The 22,101-nt window shown below is 39.9% G+C and overlaps 2 protein-coding genes across 8 annotated transcripts; both read right to left on the minus strand.

Moving 5' to 3' along the window:
- Positions 1-266: 266 nt before the first annotated feature.
- Positions 267-9,434, minus strand: top1b (DNA topoisomerase Ib). Its single transcript, XM_055166069.1, has 21 exons — positions 9,318-9,434; positions 9,012-9,036; positions 7,882-7,978; positions 6,901-7,000; positions 6,439-6,494; positions 6,246-6,344; positions 6,078-6,168; positions 5,904-5,986; positions 5,589-5,704; positions 5,395-5,516; positions 5,183-5,305; positions 4,905-5,092; positions 4,510-4,654; positions 4,222-4,365; positions 3,944-4,129; positions 3,344-3,412; positions 3,098-3,212; positions 2,765-2,892; positions 2,397-2,491; positions 2,164-2,313; positions 267-1,365 (listed from the first exon to the last, which is right to left on the minus strand). Exons 1-21 carry the CDS (start codon positions 9,348-9,350, stop codon positions 1,263-1,265), a joined length of 2,268 nt encoding a protein of 755 aa, XP_055022044.1. The 5' UTR covers positions 9,351-9,434; the 3' UTR covers positions 267-1,262.
- Positions 9,435-9,859: 425 nt separating this feature from the next.
- Positions 9,860-22,086, minus strand: ncoa6 (nuclear receptor coactivator 6). 7 transcript variants are annotated; one of them, XM_055165731.1, is made up of 17 exons: positions 21,957-22,086; positions 21,009-21,332; positions 20,735-20,890; positions 20,465-20,563; positions 20,209-20,331; positions 19,327-20,136; positions 19,105-19,236; positions 17,727-18,954; positions 17,522-17,622; positions 15,900-16,615; positions 15,588-15,824; positions 12,107-14,633; positions 11,525-11,563; positions 11,408-11,438; positions 10,968-11,009; positions 10,604-10,755; positions 9,860-10,216 (listed from the first exon to the last, which is right to left on the minus strand). In XM_055165731.1, the coding sequence occupies exons 2-17, from the start codon at positions 21,286-21,288 to the stop codon at positions 10,170-10,172; spliced, it is 6,720 nt and encodes a 2,239-aa protein (XP_055021706.1). In that variant the 5' UTR covers positions 21,289-21,332; positions 21,957-22,086; the 3' UTR covers positions 9,860-10,169. The 7 variants fall into 7 exon arrangements, with proteins under 7 accessions (XP_055021706.1, XP_055021704.1, XP_055021709.1 ...); XM_055165729.1 differs by having other exon boundaries at positions 15,588-15,821; positions 20,450-20,563; XM_055165734.1 differs by having other exon boundaries at positions 10,619-10,755; positions 15,588-15,821; positions 20,450-20,563; positions 21,957-22,085.
- Positions 22,087-22,101: the final 15 nt, after the last annotated feature.

A 22,101-nucleotide genomic window follows, 5' to 3' on the forward strand; every position in this document is an offset into this window, starting at 1 on the left:
TCACTGATTTTAAAGCATTTTCTCTCACTAAGTGCAGATGGAAAAATCAAACATGCATTCACCAAAAGAACAGAGTTGTCTATTTTTCTCACAGATTATGTGCAAATGATGAAATACTGTAATGTATTCCTTTGATTTTACAACAGTAACTGTTTTCTGAATACCACTAAATGAAAAAGTAACTGTGCCAAAATTTGTATTCAGAATACATAATTTCGGTATATGTATTCAGTTACTTTCCAACACTAGAGGCTTGTGGTCATAATGTTATACCTGATAGGTGTACGTGCAGTGAGGAGAGGCTTTAGCTCACAATGTATACAGCTTAATGAAAAAAAATATATACATCCCTGAAATAAAATGCAAAACTGTAAAGTAATGAAACTATGGCAATATTAATATTAACAAGTGCTTACATTGGAGATACACCCAGTCCTTTGTCTCTCAGGCGCATTTTGTCTCAACATACAAAAACTTCAATAAATATTCATGTACACTTTCCTTCCTATCACATGGCTCTCACAGGTCCTCACACATTTACTAGTTAATAATCCTATGAGAATATAGAATTTTGTCCATAAATCTGATGGCTTACTAATCTAAGTCATCTCAAATAAAACAAAAGTGTCCATTTTTGGGGCGGACATCGGCTACATACATACTATTTTGATAATTCTAGTATTCCAAGAGTTGTAGTTTGATCACATGATTGTTGATTCTTGAGTAAATTCATACATACACATTGTAATAAATCGTCTCTGTTCGTCAAGGCGCATGTCTATTGTGCAATAGCCACATCAGCAGTTTAATACAAATCAATATGCATGATTATATAGTGATGGTTATGGCTTACAGTTAGTGATAAAAGTCAAATTAAGTATTCTATGAATCTTATAATGTGATCCTGTTATTTAAATCATTGAATAACAATAATCATGTAAATAAATAATATGGATGGTAAATATATTATGTTATTTTAAGTAAAGTTTTAAGTGCATATACATATTACTACAAAAACATAATAAAAAAAAAAAAAAAGAAATGTATTTTATAATTTAGATTTTGTTTTCAAATCAGATTATATGCATTTCACCTTTTTAAAGTAACTATAAAACCTCTTAAATAATTGCCTCTATGGACATGCGCCTGTATTTGCTTTTTGTTCTTTACAGTCCTGCTTTAGCCACAAAGTGGATTCATTTGACATCAACAGGAAACCATCTTTACAATCAAAGGTATGACGAAAGAAACACGTGTGTGTTTTAAAACTCGTAATCCTTCTCTGCCATGTCAATCGCCCAGGCAAACTTCTCCCTCTGAGTTTTGTTGTAGATCTTCTCAATCGGGATGCCATACTTTTTGCACCTAGAGAGACAGCACAGTTATAGAGGCTGTTAATGTTTATTTGTTAATTTATGCTGTTCAATTATTGCTTCTAACCAAGGGGTTAAATTGAGCACAATTACATTACATGAGACTATTAATAACAGTAAGAATACTGTAGCTGTATAACGTTATAACACAGTTTCATAAATGTTGTGCTTGACTATTTTCTACATAAATAACTGGTTCATATAAAGCAGACCCTATCCCCTACTCCAAGGTCCAGCACAATTCCCCTCTTGGACGTCCCACATGAAGGAAAGAAGCTCAAAAACAAACCCCATTGTTCCCTGCTCTCACACACTTTTCTTCCTCTGATTTTCCATCTAAAGCCGTTGTCCCTTGTCCTACAGTGCAACACAACTTCCTGCCTTTTTTTCATTAAGGTAGATATACACACTTCCCCCACACAAACAGACTGGTAAAAATAAAGGAGTTATTTCAGTGGTGGAAAATACAGGTACATGTGTAGCACATATAAATATTCATGATAACAGTAGAACAAGTACAAGATTATTGTGATAATACAAACCAAGTGATGCTCAAGTGGTAATAATGCAACATATAATGTTATTAATGTCATAAATAATGGCTGTAAATGAAGTGTGTCATACTTCAGTTAAGATTACAATCAATAGTTTCAGCATTGAATTAATAAACTAATTGTTATTTTATAGCAAAATGATATTTGGATAGAGAATACTGACAGCAGCTCACGGGACAGGTTTGGGGTATTTGTGCCATTTCTGGTTGTTTGACATTATGACCCTCAATCCTTACCAGGCGACAGAGATGCGTGGGTCCAGGTAGTTGAGTTTGGACGTGCCCAAAGCGATCTGTTTGTTCTCCTCTCTGTCTGTCGCCTGCATCTGGAGCTTCATCAGCTGCTCCTCTATTCTCTGGACTGCTTTTCGCTTCATCTCCACAGTTCTAACAGTTACAATAATGTAAAATCGTAATATAAAAACTTGATGATGATTTTAACATTCTGAATTTTGTGCCCAGTGTCTTACTTTTTGCTCTTTTCATCATGGGAAGCCTTGTGGTCAGCTTTAGCAGCTTTTAACTGTTTCCGTGCTGTGGACAGCTGATTTTGTTTGTCATCAATCTGTTGAGAAAACAATTATATATACATATGTGTGTGTTTTGGTATTTAATAAGGAAAAAAATATATATATACACATAAATATTAAAATTATTAATTAACCAATGTATCTATGGTCACCTTGCCAAAAAGCCTTTCATCTTTTTGGCACAAACTAATTCTCTCAAATTTAACAAAAATTCTATCTTTTAAACTTTCATGTCTCACTATGACAAAAAGTCCAAATAAACTACACATCCAATTTACTGAAAGGAATGGTAAACATATAGCACTCACTTTGGTCTGGAGGTTTTGCATGGACTTTTCAAAGGTTTTGGGTGGAGCTCTCTGGTGGTTACAGAGAATGGCCACCGCCCGGTTGGCTCTGTTGTATGACAGGATCTTAGCCGGGACGCTGTCATCAGCTGGAGACAGCACAGGGATTTGTTAAGAGAACAAAAACTTCAAAAATTTCAATTAATGGTGAGTGATTATTGCTTGGGGAGAAACACAACTAGAAATGTATGCACAAGTTAAAGCTAACTGATTTTATGATATTTATATACATTTCAACAATGCTTAGGTTTGATTGCACCTCACATTCTGGTTACTGGAGCTGCAGTGACTCACCACATGTGAGCTCTTTGAGCTGCTGCTGCAGAGTGATGGAAGCGTTGTAGGTTCGAAACACTTTAGCTGTGAGTCCATCCATTAGCTCCTGTAAGTGCTTGTTTAAAATTGAAGTCTAAAGAAAACACAAGTTTAAGAAGACACACTAATACAGTATGCATAAGTTATGTGCATAGGTTACAAGTTAACAAAGATTTATGAACTAAACATTGATCAAACTTACGCAAATTTAAATTTTTAACTTACATTTAATCGGTCAAATAGGTCATCTTCTGGCTGCTTGTTTTCAAGAAACAACTGCAGGTTTTTAAAGACCTGAAAAAGATGCAAGTAATTTATATACAGTTGATTTTTAAAATACAATTATATATTTCACCAGGAGATGGTGCTTTAACATAAGAGTAAAAACCCAGGAGTATATGTAGTAGCAAATAAAGTTTCTAAGGGTGTGTTCACACTTCACACAGGTTTAGTCACAGTCTCATCATAGTTTTGATTTGATGACTGTAAATAATGTGTAGATGCACTTTGAATCCACATTTTGTAACTTTTTAGCCAAACTATAGGCAAATATACGCCCTAAAAACATTCTCTCACTCTAATTTGGACTGGATGAGGGACTCATCCTGCTTATTTCCATTGAAATGTTGTCCCTCTGGCTATTATCTTCCAAGTATGGCATAAACCTTATTTATGCCTATGGATGAATGTTCTGAAGTACAGATTTAACTTTCTATTTTTATGGAATCATGCCGAAATCTCCAGATAGTTACATAGTATCCCTATAGAATTATTTCAAAAATTATTTTAGACTCCAAAAAAAGTGCCTCCTCTACAATCTCTTACCCTTTTCTCTACTGGGATCTTGTTGTAGTAGCGAATTGAATCTTTTCCCAGGAAATCAAACTCTACCACATACTCCTGCTCATCCAGTTTGGGATAAAGTTTGATATGTTCCACCCTCAGTGAACAGCAGCCGACTGTGTCTGCCGTCTCTCCTTCCTCCTTTTCATTTCCAGCTCTTAGTGCTAACTGAAAAGTTATCAAATTATTGAGTTATAAATGTTATTAGAATAATACAGATGTTAAATAAAGGCGATCACAAACATTAGAGGCCTCCTTACTTTGTCTATGAAGTACAGCGCCACTGCCCTCTGCCTAATCCTCATTTCCTTTGACTTCCAGTCATCTCTGTACTGACTCCGGATACGATCCACACACTTCTTCAGTCGCCGTGCCGTTTCATATTTTTGCCAGTCTTTCTCACCCTAAACACACAATATTATAAGTTGTATATATGTTCTTACAAATCATTATATATATATATATATATATATATGTGCCAGGCTGTTTGATTTCCTTTATTGGGCAAGTCTGTGGTCATATTGTTATGTTACTTTAGGTTACTTTACCTTAATCCTTGAGCTCGGGTTCAACATAATGTATTTGATGGAGCCCTGAATGTTTTCTGTCCAGGAGGCCAGCCAGGTCACCTTGTTGTCATAACGTACTTCCTTCCACTTTGTTCCGGGAGGAGGTTTGGGTATCTTGGAGTCCCTAAAATTGAAAGCATTAAAGAATGTGTATTAAAAAATGTGTTACATACTTGTTAGTATTTATGCTTATCATAATGTAATAATGACTCATTTTCAGTTAATACAAAGCATCTGATAGTGCCTTGGTAATAGTGTAATGGCTTAGTTTCCCTATAAGCTATCCTATCCTGAAAAATTAGAGTGTGATTCATATCTCTTCACAGGACCCCATTTGTGTATCCCTTTTCAATATTAATAACCAGTGTGCTCACTTGCTGCAGTTGATGATGATGTCTTGAGGTCTGATCCGTCGTTTCAACATTCCCATCTTTGGGTGGTCCCCTCGTCCCCTAAAAAGTCCAGGAGGCTCGATCCGAAAGTTCCCAATCCGCTCCTTGTGTTTGTCCATGATGCAAAATCCATATTCCTGAAGGATCCGCTCATTCTCCTCTTTGATTTTCTGCAAAATATTGATTGAAAAATTATAAGCCATAAACAAGCCATAATTCACATATTACACTAACACTAGAATATGATCTGTCTGAAATACCTGCTTTTCCTCTTTCGTCATCTGTTTTCTTGCCTCAGATTGAGCTTTGAAGTATGCACTCATCTCACTGAAGTCACATTTGTTTAGGTCAGTAATTTTTGACTTTTCCTCTGGAGTCATTTCCTTTAAATAGAAAAAAAAACAATGAAGTTACATGAATTTCAGGATCACAACATTATTTATCATTTTAAAGGAAGCTGTGACATTCTTACTTTTCTCCAGTCTTTGAAAAAGTTCTTTCTAAAGATGTCCTTAGTGGTATATTCATGCTCCAACATTTTGGCAAAGAAAGTGGCTACTTCCTCAGCTGGGGCGCTAAGCTTCATTGGTTTTCCTGAAAGACAAAATATTAACTGTCAGTTTAAAGAACAAATGCAGATCAATTAAAGGGACACCAATACAGTACCATCGTAGTAAAACTTGACTTTATCGGGCATAGGCTCATAGGGAGGCGCAAACACTGGGCCCTTGTGCTCAAGGAAGCGCCACTTAGATCCATCTGTGTATCTTTCCTCCTCCCACCTGACAAGTCAACAACGAAAAAAAAAACATGATATTTCAGTCAAGAGACAAAAAATGTATTATTTATTATTGTGATTTATGTTTAAACATAACTGAAGATTAGACAAGTGAAATAATTCAGTACAAAGTTTAAAAGATATGTATTTTGTAACTGATTAGAGCATCTGTAATCACAATGTATTTTTGTATTTTATCTCACCATTTCCATTTCTCTTCCTCATCTTTTTTGTTTTTCTTCCCATCTTTTCCACTTTTATCTTTTGTCTTCTTGGGTTTTATGTCCTAAAGATTAAAGATACAGATTATACAACATTTCAACATAGATCACTCATAGCTTATTTGAAACATGACAAACATTAAATAAAATAATAACCTCTTCATCCTCATCATCTTCATATTCGTGTTTTCTCTTCTTGGCCTTTTTCTCATGTTCTGTTTTTACCTTTTTGGGTTTATAGTCAAACCTACAAACAATGAAAGTAATATACAATAAATTACATTTCCAAAACATATGACATAAGTGAATTGAAACGATACTTACTCTTCATCATCATACTCTCGTTTGGATGGCTTGTGCTTTGAAACTGTGTAAAAGCCATTGTCTTCCTCAGGCTCGCTCTTAATAACAGGACTTGAATCTCTAAATACGGCATTGATTGAAAAGTTTATGTTTTTGCAAATAAATAAATGTTACAGTAATTAACATTAATAGTTGGAGGAAATAAATAATGTACCGGACATATCCATTCTCTTTTTCTTTCTTAGGCTTGTCTATATGGGAGGATTTCACCTGTGAATAAAAAAAACAAAAACAAACAGATGTGATATTTGATTTTATACCTGCAATCATGTTATATCTATGGATTTGCCTAAAAATTGTTTTAAATTAAATGAATGACCTATGGGGGGCTCAGTAATTAAATTTTTGTAATTTGTTTTGGGGTTTGTTTTTGTTTTTGTAATGGAACAAGAAAGATATTAAGATATTTTCTGTAGCATTATATACCACTTCAAAATGTGTTATAGTGACAGGGCTTTAACCCACATTAGTTTTTTAACACACCTGGTTTAGCCCATGTGTTGTTCTTACTCTGATCTTTATTTTATCAGAGGGTGTCGACAGAGACACAGACTAGCTGAATCTAGACTATTGCGATGATAAGTAATTAGTGTAAAATGCATGATGTAGGACCAACCTTGTCCTCTCTCCTCTTCTCTTTCTCCTTCTGTTTTTCGGAGCCATCACTGTGCTTCAGTTTATCTTTGTGTTTTTTCTCAGAGTGCTCTTTATGTTCACTGCTTCACAAAGAGGTTTAAACGTTTAGGGTAAAAAAAGAAACATTAGTGTTATTGTTAGTAATGTGGCTTTTTCTTAGCAAAGGTGAACTGGCTTTATCTTGCAGTGGCATAAAGGCATTCTCAAACTGAAAATCTCAAAGTTTAGGTATTTCATGGCTCCCTTCTTTATCCAGGTTGCATTGGATACTGGTAAAATGAGTGTCAAGGCCATTCAAGCAGCTTGAATTTGTTTACCGAGAATTACAATAACAATTTCCTTGGTGTTGTGTATATGGACAGTACCACACCACATTCCAGTCACCCAGCTTTTTGTTCAGTTTGACCCCCAAGTTAAATTTTGGTCTTATTTAAGCAGTCTATAGTCTCCCAATATTTATATACTTTTTGCATGGACCTTTTCACATTGCACATAACATAATTTTTAGACACCAGTTGATTCCTTTACATGTGTTTATGTTGTTACCAATATTTGGCAAAACATCAATTAAAAAATATATATTTTATTTAGAAACAAATTTGACATGTGTAATTCAGTTACCACCACTAATATATGAAGGCAAATAATCTATGATAATAATTGAGTTGGGAAACAGAGCAGCTATAGATGCATCAAGACACTCTAATTTATATGGTCTTAAAACATTTACAAAATAAAACAACCATACATAATTAGTATTTTCATTATTGCTATTTTGATTTTATTACATCTGTTATTCTAATGGACTGGTAATGTATTACGAAATATCTTTGACTGAACAAATAAAGAATAAGCCTATTATTGATGCAATGAAAAGGGCAAAAAGAGTATAAAAGAGTGAGCCCAAAGTTTTGCATTATAACAACTTTACTATAGTATGTTTTATTGCCAAGTATCTCACCTGTTGCTGTGTTTGGAGCGCTCCCGTTCTTTGTCTTTCTTGTGGTCTTTGTGTCGGTGTTCCTTGTCTCTGTGCTTCTCTTTATGTTTGTGAGAGTCTACAATACAAAAGGTCAAATTGCACTTCATACAGAACTGTACTCTTTCACGCGACTGTTATGGTCATCTATGAAACAACACAAAACAACTTGTGACACACCCAGAAGTAGTTAAAGAACTTAAAACTATTTCCCTTTATATGTGCAGTTGTAAAGTGTTGTTTAAATAAGTTAAATGTATTAGGATGTACACTGAGGATATCAAGCGTCATGTTTTTATTAGGCTTTATATAGGTCTAAATAATAATATTAAAATCCACCCATGAAGTAATTGCTCTCTAGAGAATGCTGCAAATCATCTCCTCATAGTTGTGTGTGCTGTCCTGGCATTTCAATAAGAATAGCTTTAGCCTATAGAAAATACAGTGCATGTTAAAAAAAAAAAAGAAAAAAAAAGGCCTACTTAGGCTATAACTTTGTTGTTGCATATTTTATGTCATAATAGTGATTATCTATGTTGAATGAGTCTTAAACTAATTATTCTAAAAGTAAAAAGCTTTGGTGTTTGATTTGGCTATTCAGTCTCTCTAAAATGTGCACTATGATGTTTGATATGAAGGGTGAATACTTTTGTTTTAGCTGGTACTGTCTGCTCTGCGGTGAAGATAGGGGAAGGCAGGGCGATAAGCGCCCAGCTCCAGCCTCCATATCACCGCTCACAGCAGCCTCATCTCCGGCGCCTGGCTGCTTCATCCAGAAAAAGAAAATGGCGTAGAGACTAAGTCCTCAGCCTCAAATCGGCCACTTTCCTCTCCAAAATTCACCAAGAGTGCATCCACTTATAATAAAGCTCTTACATGCAAAATAAACACGATGTCAAGGGCTTTTAGGATCACCCTTCAGATTAAACCACCAAAACGTGTAAATGCAAATAAGAGGGGGTCTTTTTGAACAATAGCCGCAAGAGAGTGGAGGAGAAGGGACTTAGTCTCTGGGACGCCATTGCTGTCCTTTAAAAACTAACAGTAGACACATCCCTTTTCAGCAAGCATAACACATTTACTGCAAATAAAATAATACGGAGAGGACCTACCATTTCCTTTAGATCCACAATTGACCTAGAAATTGAGAAAATAATGCATATTAATATTAGATATTTAAAAAGGCCGGGTAGCTTGGTAAGTCAACTTTCTATTGACACACAAACGTATTACAAGACATTAGATTTTAAATGATAAAGTATAAAATATGCAAACAATTAAGGTGACCCCTAAAAGGAAAAGAACGCGCTTCTGCGTTTAATTGTCTTTTTATTCTAATATGAAGCTGCACTTATGCCAGCTTCAGCCTGAAACTCGCACAAACTCAGAGCCGCGGCTTGAGAAAGCTCATGTGGTACCTGTGCCTCTCTGTGTTCGTGGTCGCCGCTCATGGTGAAGTTTTTGCGGGGAATCAGCTGAAGTTGTCACAGGCAGACAGAGGGATGTGAGGCTCCAGGAACACGGTGACAGCCAGGAATGGAGTCCCAGTGTGGACCAACTGCGCATGCCCCAATCCACTGGACTAAAACACTATACAACAGCCAACCTAGAAGAACACACGAGGAACTTCTGGGCATTCCAACCAAATGAAAAATGGTTCTCACTTCAGACATGTCCATTTTGATGCCTCATTTAAAGTGTAAAAAGTGTAAAAAATAAAAATCCTTTTCACAACAGGGTTAATTAAAGGAGCACTATGTAACTTTTTGGTTGGGGTCTGTCAACTGCTTGTTACGGAGATGTCATTGCTCTACCTGGAATGGTCCACAGTATGACATTAAACAGCTCTACTTTACATGTGTTCAATCACACAATGCACCTTCAAGTTACCGAATGAAATACATTGTAGTGTAACTGAGGACATGATACAATGTGTACAAGAAATAAATAATAGACCCGATTCACGGGACAAAAGCAGTAGAAAATTTAATTCAGTTGTACAACATAATTATACAATCATATAACATTATCAATCATAAAATGACAAATCCAGCATTTCATATAAAAAGCTCACTCATACAAACACTATGTGCACACATTCTAACTACAGTCTGACATGATAGCAGGGACAAAACAATGGCATGATTATTTTAAAACAAACTGTACATGTATACTCTTTAGATTAAGTCTATCACAGAATTCATTAGCAACTGATTAACAACGGAAACACTAAAATGTACAGTACTGTTCACAGGGTTTAAAACTTCAGCCTATTTAGACTTCCTTCTTTTGGCCTGGGTCGGGCTTGCTCCAGTTTCTGTAATATAATGAAAATAATTGTTAAGACTGTAAAAACACAAGGATTTAAAATGTTAGGTGTTCCTAGCAACTTGAAATACAAAGTTCAGATTTGAATAGTCATTGACACTTGAATTTCTCTGGTTATGTATGAATAAATTATTTATAACAAATGTACTATATAAGAAATGATAATGCTTTACCATATGAAAAAACAAATGCATTATTTCCATTATTCCATTATTCCATTATTCTATTATTTCTAGTTACATCAGTTTCTCTAACACAACTATTCCCATCTGGAATCAAATGTAATGTGCTCCAATTTAAAATAAAATCAAAGTAATATTTTAAATAAATTTGATTAACTTATGTATAGTGTTACAAAAACATTTCAAAATCATACTTGTATTAGTCCAACCTTTTACAGCAGTGTGTGTTGCTGGCCTTGCCGATCTTTTCCGACTGCTACTGTCCACAACTGGCTCTTCTTCAGTCTCCTTCTCTGCCCGGGAGCTCCGCCTACTTGGCCCCTTTGGCTTCTCTACTGCAGCCACTCTAAGAATTGGACAAAAATGTGGGAAAAACAATACCAATGTTAATATGATACAATGACCATTTTTTTCTGCTCTACTCAAAAATGTAATACCACACTCAGGATTGTGCTGTTTTTCCTCATCTACCACAGATAATGTCCGTCTTCATCCTGACGTCTTCCACTAAAGTCCACTACTTGTGTCTTTGCGGTGTGAGCATAGTTAAATACATACCTTGGAACTAAGTTGATGGGCGTCTTTCTTTTCTTTGCCCATCTGTGATAGAAGTGGAAAAACAGCGGTAAACTATGAACTTGCGTTGAACAAAGTTACGTAGGTAACATCACTCCCCACCAAATTATGATAGATGTGCCCATGGAGATCAGTGGAGTGGTGCGATTTGGGTTGTGGGAGGCGATTCAGTCATTGGACATGCATCAGTGTATTCACATAGATGCATGTTGATCATACATACCAAGTGCAGTAGACCACAGGCTCATGGATTTCACTACGTGCACCCTCTCAACCAAATGAGCTACCTGAGTTTTAGTACAATTAGGAGTCTCTAGATGATTTTATGAGAATAAGATGAAAAAAAATCACGCCAACTTTTCAGAGTCCCGTGATTCAACGACAGAAGAGTAAACTATGAACTGCACTTTCAAGAATCTTACCCCTGTTCTGGACCAGTGGAGACTTCTTCCCCTGTAGAATACAGAAAATATTGACACTATAATGCATGTGGCTTTATGTTAGTAAATATATATAGTAAATATTCAAGAAGAACCTACCAGGTGTTTCTCTGGTTTGTGTAAGGTCCTGTGAGGTTGCTGTGAGAAAAATGAAAAAATAAAATAAAATAAAAATGTTCAAACACAAAAGCTATGAGGGTTGTCTCAATATTAATATTTACCATATACATGGTTTAGATACTAAGAAAAAGGGTTGATATGCAATACAATTGAGACCACAATGACAATTTAAAAAAAACTTGAAATAAAACTGTATGTAATTTTCTAGTTTTAGTCTTGTTTAGTAATTGGGTGTATTTTTTGCCAAACCAAATCAGTATTTCCTTGAAATCCAGGCTGTTTGCTCAGTTTAATTTAGTGATACGTGAGGAATGTCAGAGCTCAGGAGCTATCATTTAGAACGGTGCCATGTGATTGTAAGTAGGCACATTTGATTTCATAGGCAGTACTCTGCATGCCCCTGACTGGCTAATCCACGTGTAAATCACCATCCAAAATCGGGGAGACAAAATCAGTGCTGAGACTACACAACTTTGGGCAATCTCCAATAATTTACGTTGCTGACATGAATTTTTCTAGCATCCAAGCAATCATAAGTATGGGATCTGTATGATTTCTTACCTGTGCTGGTCTGGCTGCTGTCACCAAGAGTTGAAGATGTGTGGGACTCAGCCAGTGGAGCAGCCTGGTTGGACGTGGTGTTAGCAGCTGAGGTAACACCAGGGCTATCCTCAGACACAGGCACAGCCACAATGGGAACTACAGATGGTAAAGAGCTGTGTGCAGCAGTGACTGTAGATAGCATGGTGGCAGCGGTTGTCACATTAGCCATAGTGTCTTGAGATGGTACAATCTGTGCTGCAATTTGCCCAGGAGTAGTTCTTGAGGGAGGAGTTTCCATTTGAAGGGGTGAGCTGGTAGGAGGGTTTAATGCCTGTGTTGTGACAATATATGATGATCTATCTCCAGTTATGACTTGGGCAGGAGCTGATGGTGAGACAGAATTCTTCCGCACAGCCGTTATTGCTCCTGGACTCAAAGAAGGGGGAGGAGAGGACATGGGTGGCTGAAAGGGAGATGACACAGGAGGAATAGGATGGGGAGAAGGCTGCTGCAATGGAGGACTTGGTTTTTGGATGGTATCATTAAGATTGTCTGGTTTAGCAGTGGCGGAGCTCACTTGCTGATTTGTTTGTGAAGTAACATTAAGGATTGAAGACGGTACAGTGGTTGTAATATGAATAGGCCGTGGCTGTGAGCTGAGGGCGGGAGACAGTTGCATGTTAGCAGTAGACACTTGGACCATTGTAAGTGGCTGTGACCCAACAGTAGTATTAGATGTTACCGATGCACCGGGAACCTGAATGATAGGGTTAATAAATAGTGGCGTCGTCGTAATAAATTGCGGTCGTGTGGCGGGGCTCTGTTGGCGGATGTCTTGAGGCCTGAGGTTCTTGTTGGGAAGAGCAACCATTGAAGTGGGCGGCTGAGAGTTGGGCGCTGAGGTAATCGTGTTAGAACTGACAAAAACAGTAATCTGACTTGGTGAAATGGTGCTAGACGAAGCAGGGATCTGTATGAGTGAGTGCACAGGTTTATTAGAAGTAGGGATTGGTTTTGAAGATGCTGGGGTTACATGAGAACTTGTAGAAATAGCAGAAGCATGACCAGAGGTTAGTGGGCTGGGACTATTTACAGTAGTGTTAGTAGTGTTGAGGTGTTGAGTAGTGGCCTGTGAGCTGACACAAAGAGAGGGCATAAGAGGGTTTGAACTGGTGGTGGAACTAGGGTTAACGGTAGTGCTAGGAACTGAGCCAGGAACTGAAGCTTGATGTTGACTATGGCTACTTGTAAGAACAGTAACAGCAGGTTTTGAGTCACTTGTAGTGGGCACAGTAGACTGCCCTAAGTTTTGAGCATTACTATGTGTTTTTTCTCCTTCAGACTTCCCCATCTGTAAAGGTCGGACGGGCACATTAATATTGTCCAATAACTGGTTGAGGGATGTCGGAGCCTCCCTAAGCGCAGGAGATATATCAAGATCTTGTGAATGCCTATTGGATCCCGGAGAGTCTGTCTGCTGTGGTGTAGGGATGCGTGGACTTGCCAATCTGGGAGAGGTTAGCTCCCTCATAGCATGTGACTGTGGTACTGGCCGTGGATCTCCCTGGCTATCTTTGCCTGCCTCTACATTATTACCCTGAATTACACTGAAAGGTGACTGTGTTTGCTGCTCCATCCCCCCAGTAGCTTGTGGGGGCATGGCACCTGTATTTAAAGGGATTGAGGAGGGGCTCAGCATCATCATTTGCCCCTGTGGATTGACAAGCTGCTGCTGATGTGGAGAGCATACAATCTTTGGGCCCTTTTGCCTCCCTGGGCTTGGAGTGGCAGATTTGCGACTTGATGCTGGACTAGATCTTCGGCTGTTGCTAGGACTTGCTCTTTTGCCCTGTGTCCCAGACTGCTTTTCCTGTTTAGTGCCAGTTGCTCCTGCACCAGTACCTGAGGGAAAGGACTGATGACTGCTGTTAGGGACATTTCCACTTACACTCCCATTACTGTTATTTCCAGGGAGTGCTAAACTAGGAGGAGCCTGTCCAATAGCTTTGAGTGTGGTTGGATTAAGACCTTGTTGGTCGAACCCTCTGTTCAAGTTAGGTTGCCTGGGAGGCAAGGGAATGTTGATTTTTGGAGGGAAAAGTCCTGCAATTGAAGCATTTAGCCTTTCGGGGGAAAGGTTGATTTCATTGGGCTCAGTACTGGGTGGGCGGTTTGTAGGTGTGAGGGGGTGGTAGGGTCTGGGACTGGCTCTGTTGGGTGTTTTGGGCCTTGAACTTTGTGACGTTGTGGGGACATTTGGAAAATGAAGGCTAGCCATTGTGGCTCCTTGCTGAGACTGATTAGGCAGCGGTTGCTGTGGACTGGCTCCAGGATGTTGTGTCATGGGTGACTGGCCTTGCTTTATCATGTGAGAATTTGAGCCTTGGTTTGCCATCTGCTGTGCTCCATTTGGTGGTTGCCCTGGCATTTCAGTGCCAGCAGGTCTGTCTTGCTTTGGCTGTGCCACAGCTGTGGGCTCTTCTGCTGGTGTAGATTGTCCTTGTCCTACATCTGCGTGGGACATTCTTCTTGAAGCACCTGTAAGCTTCAAAATCACAGAAAAACAAAAACAATAATATTAGATTTATATTAAATTAAATGTTCACTCATCGTGGACCTGGGCCCTGTCACGGTCCTCTGCTCCTGGTGTAGACGGCTCCTCTGTGTGTGTGTGTGTGATGTTTGGTTGTGTGGAGTCGGGCAGCTGTGGGGGTTGGGTAGGTGGGTGGGTGGAAGGAAATGCTGGATTGTTTTTAATCACTGTAAAGCACTTTGTGATACATTTTTTGTATGAAAAGCCCTTTATAAATAAAGTTTGATTGATTGACTATTGACTGACTTGAATAAATAAATACATTGGATTTGTTTATATTATATACATTGTGTGTGGCACTTGGCAGCAAATGTAACAAAACAAAGACAGAGTAATGCTCTATTTAAAAAATATCCATTAGGGCTGGGCAAAAAAAAAAAAAAAATCTGTTATCAAATCGATTTTTATTGTCCCCTGTTTTCATTTGCAGGACAGGCTGCTCACTGCAGTCACAGGAACCAAAGTTTAGCACAGGGCCATGCAGCGCTGACTGCTTTGAAATCAGTGATGTCAAAGTAAATGTTGGGGCTGAATGTTTAATGCAAAAATTTGTTTTGTCTCATTCATAAATTTCTTTACACCAATGGGTTAAAAATGATCAGGCAAACTCACCCAGCCCTAATATCCATATTGGTGGGTTTCAGATTTCATCACAGCATTCTATAGGCCAATGTTATTTAATACAGATAGGAGGCAGCTAAAATGAATATTGTTCAATTGCAGATTCTTGTTGTAATATAGCATGGTCTTGGGTCTAGCTAGTAATAGAAATGATTAGAAATTTGGTAAATTCCAGTATTTTGTGGCAAAATATAATGTAATTAAGAGGAAATACTGGGTCTTGCCCCCATATGGAAGCATGATATCACACATAACAGAATCTGAAAAATTCCCAATAAAACTTACTTGTGGATTAACCATCATAGGCATCCCTCTGGCTTTATCCGGTGAGGGTGGTACGCTCCCAGGGCCTTGAAGGCTTATCATCACAGGCATGTTACCTTGCTGAGAGACAGGAAGCCTCTGTACCTCTGGTGAGTTAGCCATGCCACGAGGAGGCAAGTGGCTTCCTGGAGGCATTGACATACGATTTTTCGCCTGTTCCTGCTGCATCTTCATCATCATTATCATCTGTTGTTGCTGCTAAATTACAAAACAGACATTAATTTAAATTCAATTAAACAAACATTTTCACATGTATATGTTTAAAGCATTTACCTGTTGCTGTAGATGTGACTGTTGCTGAGCTTGTTGCTGTTGAACCTGATGAGGGTGCATCTGTGGTTGACCTTGGACTGAAGCTTGTTGTCCCTGGTGAAGGCCAACCATTCCCTGCTGCTGCCCTGCAATTCCTTGTTGTTGCCCGGGCATAACTTGCTGTGGTCCTTGCATTCCTTGTTGCTGCCCACTCATTCCAGGTTGTGGCACTGACAGTCCAGACTGGGCATTTGTCATTCCTGGCTGTTGCCCGGGCATTCCGGGCTGTTGCCCGGGCATTCCGGGCTGTTGCCCGGGCATTCCGGGCTGTTGCCCGGGCATTCCAGATTGAGGTCCTGTCATTCCTTGTTGTTGCCCAGGCATTCCCTGTTGTGGCATTCCAGATTGAGGTCCTGTCATTCCTTGCTGTTGCCCAGCCATTCCCTGTTGTGGCATTCCAGATTGGGACCCTGTTATTCCTTGTTGTTGCAACATTCCAGTTTGTGCTCCCATCAATCCAGATTGTGGCCCACTCATTCCCTGCATCTGATGCATTTGCTGCTGCTGTAAATGTTGGAGCTGCTGCTGCTGCTGCATGTGCTGTAATTGTTGTTGTTGTTGTTGTTGTTGTTGTTGTTGTTGTTGCTGCTGCTGCTGCTGCTGCTGCTGTTGCTGCTGCATAAACTGCATTGGCACTTGCTGCAACACCCTTTGATCTCCTGATTGTCCAGGAAAACCTATAAATGTAAAGTAATGACTTAAGTGATAAGTCTTTTACAATCTAATTCTGAAATAAAGACAGCCTTAAAACTTGGCAGAGATTAAAAAAAAAAAAAAGAGCTAGATATCAGAATTAACAAATTGATACAAATTTTAAAGAGAGATGAATAAAATACTTCAAATATTGAGGAATATATGCTTTCTCAAATCATTAAAAATAGACAAAAACAATAGGGATGAGAGGAGACAGAATTTTCAAAATGTATTAAAACTGACTAAAACTGGATGTGCTTCTCTGTTCTGTGTCGCTCCTCTGCTGCCACTGCTCTAACACGCATGATGCAGAGGACACAAACAGAGAAGAAGTTCTCTCCTTCTTCTCTCTCTTCTTACTTTAAACAAAGTTATGGATGAAGAAGGCTTAAATATGTCTTTATGAATCTTTTTCCAAGTGTGTTTAAGTGTGAAAAACACCACTGACTGCTGCTCAATGCACATGTAGTTGATCATATTATTTTGCAATAGTTTAAAACCATATTTAGCACTGATCATCTGCATCAATATTGGTCCTATCATTACAAAATACAAACTGGGAAAGAGTTTAAAGATTCTCTGTCCGAATATGTTAGCCATTGCTATGTGGCAGAGTCTTTTAGCTACAGCTGTGCAAAGATACACAATTTGAGCAAGGCGTAACCCTTTCATATCCATGCCAAACGTAAAGATGGCAAATAAAATCTCACAAGATCATCTCATGGCAATGAGATCTCGTCCCATTCGTAGAGAACAATAACTGCTTTTTTGAATTTAAATTCATATAAGGTCATTTAAAATGAAGCTCTTACTGTACAATTTCCAGATAGGAATTGTTTACTTTTTACTTCTATTTTTCAATCTGTGTACTGTAACTATATACTCTTTACCTGTGGGTCTATTAGGAAATTCTGGGATTTTGGTTACTGGGTTATCTAAGCCCAGGCTTTGTTCACCCAGTTCCGAATCCTCCATGCCAGCCTCAATACCACTAAAAACAAAAAACAACTGTGGTCAACTTAAAATCACTTGTTGAAAATACAACTTACTGCCGAGAAAATATCATTGTGTCAAAAAGCTCACACAAAACCTTACCCAAGTCCATCTCCTTGTTGACCTTCACCTTCTTTTGACTTCTTCTTTCGAGGTGGTTTCTTCTTTTTAGGCTTAGCTTGATTTGCTCCGCCTGCTCCCTGCTTTCCCCCTGGTCCAAACTGACTTGCTGATATATCACTCTGCAACAAGTTGACCAGTAACGGGCTGGTCAATGTGACATCTTTGCTCCCAGCAAAGTTACCTGCCTGTCCACAAGGTCCACCCATCTGCATCTGACCAGTGAACTGGGGGTTAAAGTTCATGCCATGACCAGGAAAATGTCCATTTCCTATTTGCATGTGCTGTGGGCCTCCCAACATGCCTTGTTGCTGCTGTACTTGCATATCTGGCACCATTTGCTGAACCCCCATGTCTCCAGATGCACCAGAAGGATCCCCCATGGGATGAGGATGTTGCTGAGCAGCTTGTTGCTGTAACATGGCCTGCTGCTGCTGCTTCTGCTGTAGCTGCTGCTGCTGGAGCTGCTGCTGAATGAGGGGATGACCTGCAGGGAGCCTCATCTGCTGCCCATGCATGCCCATCACCTGACCAGTGTTTCCAGACATGGGCACCTGTTGTCCCTGCTGGTTCATCTGCGCATGTTGCTGTTGCTGAAGTTGGTGTTGCTGTAGCTGATGCTGCTGCTGTAACTGCTGTTGTTGAAGTTGAGCCATTTGCTGTTGCTGTTGCGGGGTCATCTGCTGAACCTGATTCTGGAACTGAGGCATGTTTCCTTGAATATTTGGAGAAGGTCCACGCATCATCTGGCCGGACATTACCCCTGGGGGTATCTTCCCTCCAAATGCCTGTTTATTCCCTTGCATTTGATTGGCAACCATTTGCTCCATCATGGGATTTTGCTGCTGCTGCTGCTGCTGCTGCTGCTGAAGGAGCATGGCCTGGTGCCCTTGGCCTCCAACCATCTGACCCTGCCCATGCATCACCCCCTGGCCTTGCTGAGGCAACATTTGCTTGGGTGGGGTCATTCCACCTCTCTGTCCTTGATTAAGCGGCCTGGAGAGGACAGTCTGACCACCACCCTGTGCTTGAGCCATCTGGCTGGGGGAAGAAGACACAGGCTGGGCCTGATGCTGGAGGCCCATCATCTGAGGACCAGCAGTGGTACCTGGTGGAGGACCTGCTATGCTGCTTTGTACACCCATCACATTGGGCTGCGAGTGAGGATGGCCCTGAACTGAATTTGGTGTGGAAACAGATGGCTGATTTCCTATTATCCAAAAAAAGGAAAGAGGAAATTACATGAAAGTCTGTGTCATCAAAACAAATTAACACAACAGCAGAGAATAAAGTCAAGTAAAAGAGGACTGCAGTGGAGGGAATGAGTCATATAATAAACATTTGAATTTAAACAATTTACCTGTATGAGTAAGTGTCTGGTTACTTTGCAACTGTTGATTCGCTCCTCCCATTGGGGCTCCTGGTGCGTTAACACTCACCTGACCCTGGACAAAATTTGGGTTGGGGAAAACCATTGGACGTTTACCCATTGCTGAAATAAAATATTTTGGTTATTAGTTATTACAAATAATTATTAAATACAATTACAGACAATAAGTCTATTGAACAAAATTTTGCCCACCTGGATGACCCTGGGCTCCAGGCTGTCCATGTTGTTGCATTCCCATGAATCCTTGCTGCATGCCAGGCTGTTGACCAAGAGCTGCTCGACCTGGTGAGCCGACACCTTGAGGAAAGCCTTGAGGAGTTGTGGGCCTCTGAGCCATCATTGGTGGAGTACCAGGTGACCCCTGCTGGAAAGGTGATGAGGAAGACCCAGGAGATTTTGCAGTGAGGTTGCCCTGCGAGCCAGATGCTGCAGGCATTGGTGGAGGTGGTCTAGGTGGTCCTATAACCCCTCCGGGTCCACCTTGAGGGCCTTTAGGCTGTGGCGTGGCAAACTGACTCATCCCTGGTTGTTGCTGCTGCTGCTGCTGCTGCTGCAGCTGGGCTTGACCCATGGCATTAAAGACTTGGCCAGCCTGTTGGCTACCAAAGGGATATGGGGGTGGAGGGTGACTCGGGGTCTGAACTGAAGCAAGTGAAGGTGGCCGCTGCATCATTTGACCTTGTGGTGGAGGTTTTCTCCAGGCGGGACCTCCTTGTGCACCTTGAGGCATTTGATTCCAGCCAGGAGGCATTGCCATCTGCCCTGATGAAGTGAATGGTGGCCTAGGACCGAGTTGTGAAAGCTGCTGGGCTTGTTGTTGTTGGTGATGCTGTTGCTGGAGTTGCTGCAGAGCAGGGTTCAGGGCTCTGCCGGACTGCAGAGCCTGCATGTGATGAGCTGCTTGAGTAGGCATGGGGCCTGAGCCGTGGGGTCCAGATTGTTGGTGCTGAAGTTGTTGCTGAGGCTGAATTGGCATGCCTGGCATCATGGACTCTATCATATCTATAAAACACATGTATTTATTCTCCATTCATACAAATCCACTAAACATGTTGGAGACAGAAAATCTTGCACCTGTTTGGGAAGGTGGCCTGGGAACACGAGGATGCATCTGTCCACTGCTGCCAGGAACCATGGCCTGTCCTGGCATACCGGGACCAGGGGGAACCATTGATGGATTACCCATTCTTATGCCAGCTAGAAACATATACAAGGTACAGGTTGTTATAGTGTATTTACTACCATCAAAATTAATAATAAAATAAATTAACATTATAAAAATCTAATGTCTTGCATAAAATAATTCAAGTGATACCTGGACCAGGCTGACCTGGAAAGCCAACATCCATCCTCATCTGGCTGGGTCCTCCAATTGGTCCATTTACTTGTCCTCTGTTTGGTCCTGGTACAACATTAATGGCTCCTTCCCCTAAACATGAATATTATTTGTTAATCATATTCATAATCATCATCATCATCTCAGTCAAACAACTGTGGCTACAACAGTATCTTACCACCAGAGAGTGGAATAAGGCACTGGCATAACAATCATATTCTTAATTTAATAAAATATTCAGTAATAATTATGATGGGTTTGTACCTTCAATCTGTACTGACAAAATCCCAAGGTCTCTGAGCTGCTGCTGATTGTTTTGAGCCAAGAGTCTAAGACGCTCAGCTGCTTCACGAGGAATGTTGAAGGTGACTCGAACACTATTCCATGGTTCAACATGATGAGGCAGTAGCCTCTCTGTACCTTTGATATGAATAAAAATCATGATTTTAACTCATCATTTCTACTATTTCTCTGGAAGTATATGAGTGTATACACAACAAGTAAATAAAAAGTTGTGCATTAGTTATGGCATACTGACCCATATCCAGCATGTCAGGGATTCCACTGAGAATACTGTCCAGTTTTTGAGTGAAGTCTTCATCATCCATATTCCCTTTAAATGACACAAAAACCGTGAATTCGCCCTCCAATGTGTTGTCATCTTGTGTGTCCTCATTTTCTGGAGTTGAGCTTCCACTGCAAGTGTCATCGTCCTCTCCAGCATCTCCCCCGACGCCAGAGTCCCTGTCAGAGTCATCGTCTATCCCTGGTTCATCGGTTTTCTGGATCCGTCGTGGGACCCGCTGTCGTGGTGCCATCCTCCTCCCTTCACCAGGAGTGGCGCTTGACAAAACGTCTCATACTACAGTCACAACAAATGATACACAGTCATTTCAAGAGCATTGAAGAAACACACAACATACAGAAAGGCTCTAAATGTGAAGTACAGAAACTGACAGAGAGAAACCGCCGAAAGCTTTGAGAGATAAACAGCAGCATCTAGTCTGCTCTCGTAATACTGATGTCTTACGTTACATACTTCAGCCCACTACGTAATAAATAATTACTACGCGTAAAACGATATAATAGTGGAAATGGTTTATACAAAGTAGACTATGGCTTAAACCTCTAACATCGGACATCGGCCCAGTCTCCGGGGCCTTATCACAATTGTGGGCTACGCTGTGATTATACGACCACAGCGGCACAAAGACTACACATGTTTACGGAATTGGATTTCAACAGCATTCTTTAATTGTATATCTGTTTTGCTGAAATGCAACTGAAGTAGCAATAAATGACTTAGTACAAATATCAACATCATCAATTCCGAGTCCAACTCAAGATTGAGAGCTAATGCTAAGCTACAATAGCTGCAGGTAAATGCATTAAATGCATCGTACATCTAAGTGCATAACATCTGTGCAAGTCCTGAAGTACAGTATATAATAAATGACACATAATAGCAACCAAAGCAAAGCCTTACCACGTAAATACATCAATAATAAATAAAAACGGTCAGCATCTGCTAGCTAGATTAGCCAACAATCCGAGAATCGCTAGCAGCTAGTAACTCTTCCAAAAAAGCATTTCCGGTCAAGGATTTCAACATAAGATACACATTTTAATGT

The sequence above is a fragment of the Boleophthalmus pectinirostris genome, unplaced genomic scaffold, assembly GCF_026225935.1.
Source record: "Boleophthalmus pectinirostris isolate CB_2022bp ecotype Guang Dong unplaced genomic scaffold, ASM2622593v1 HiC_scaffold_8, whole genome shotgun sequence".
NCBI classification, from domain to species: Eukaryota; Metazoa; Chordata; class Actinopteri; order Gobiiformes; family Gobiidae; genus Boleophthalmus; species Boleophthalmus pectinirostris.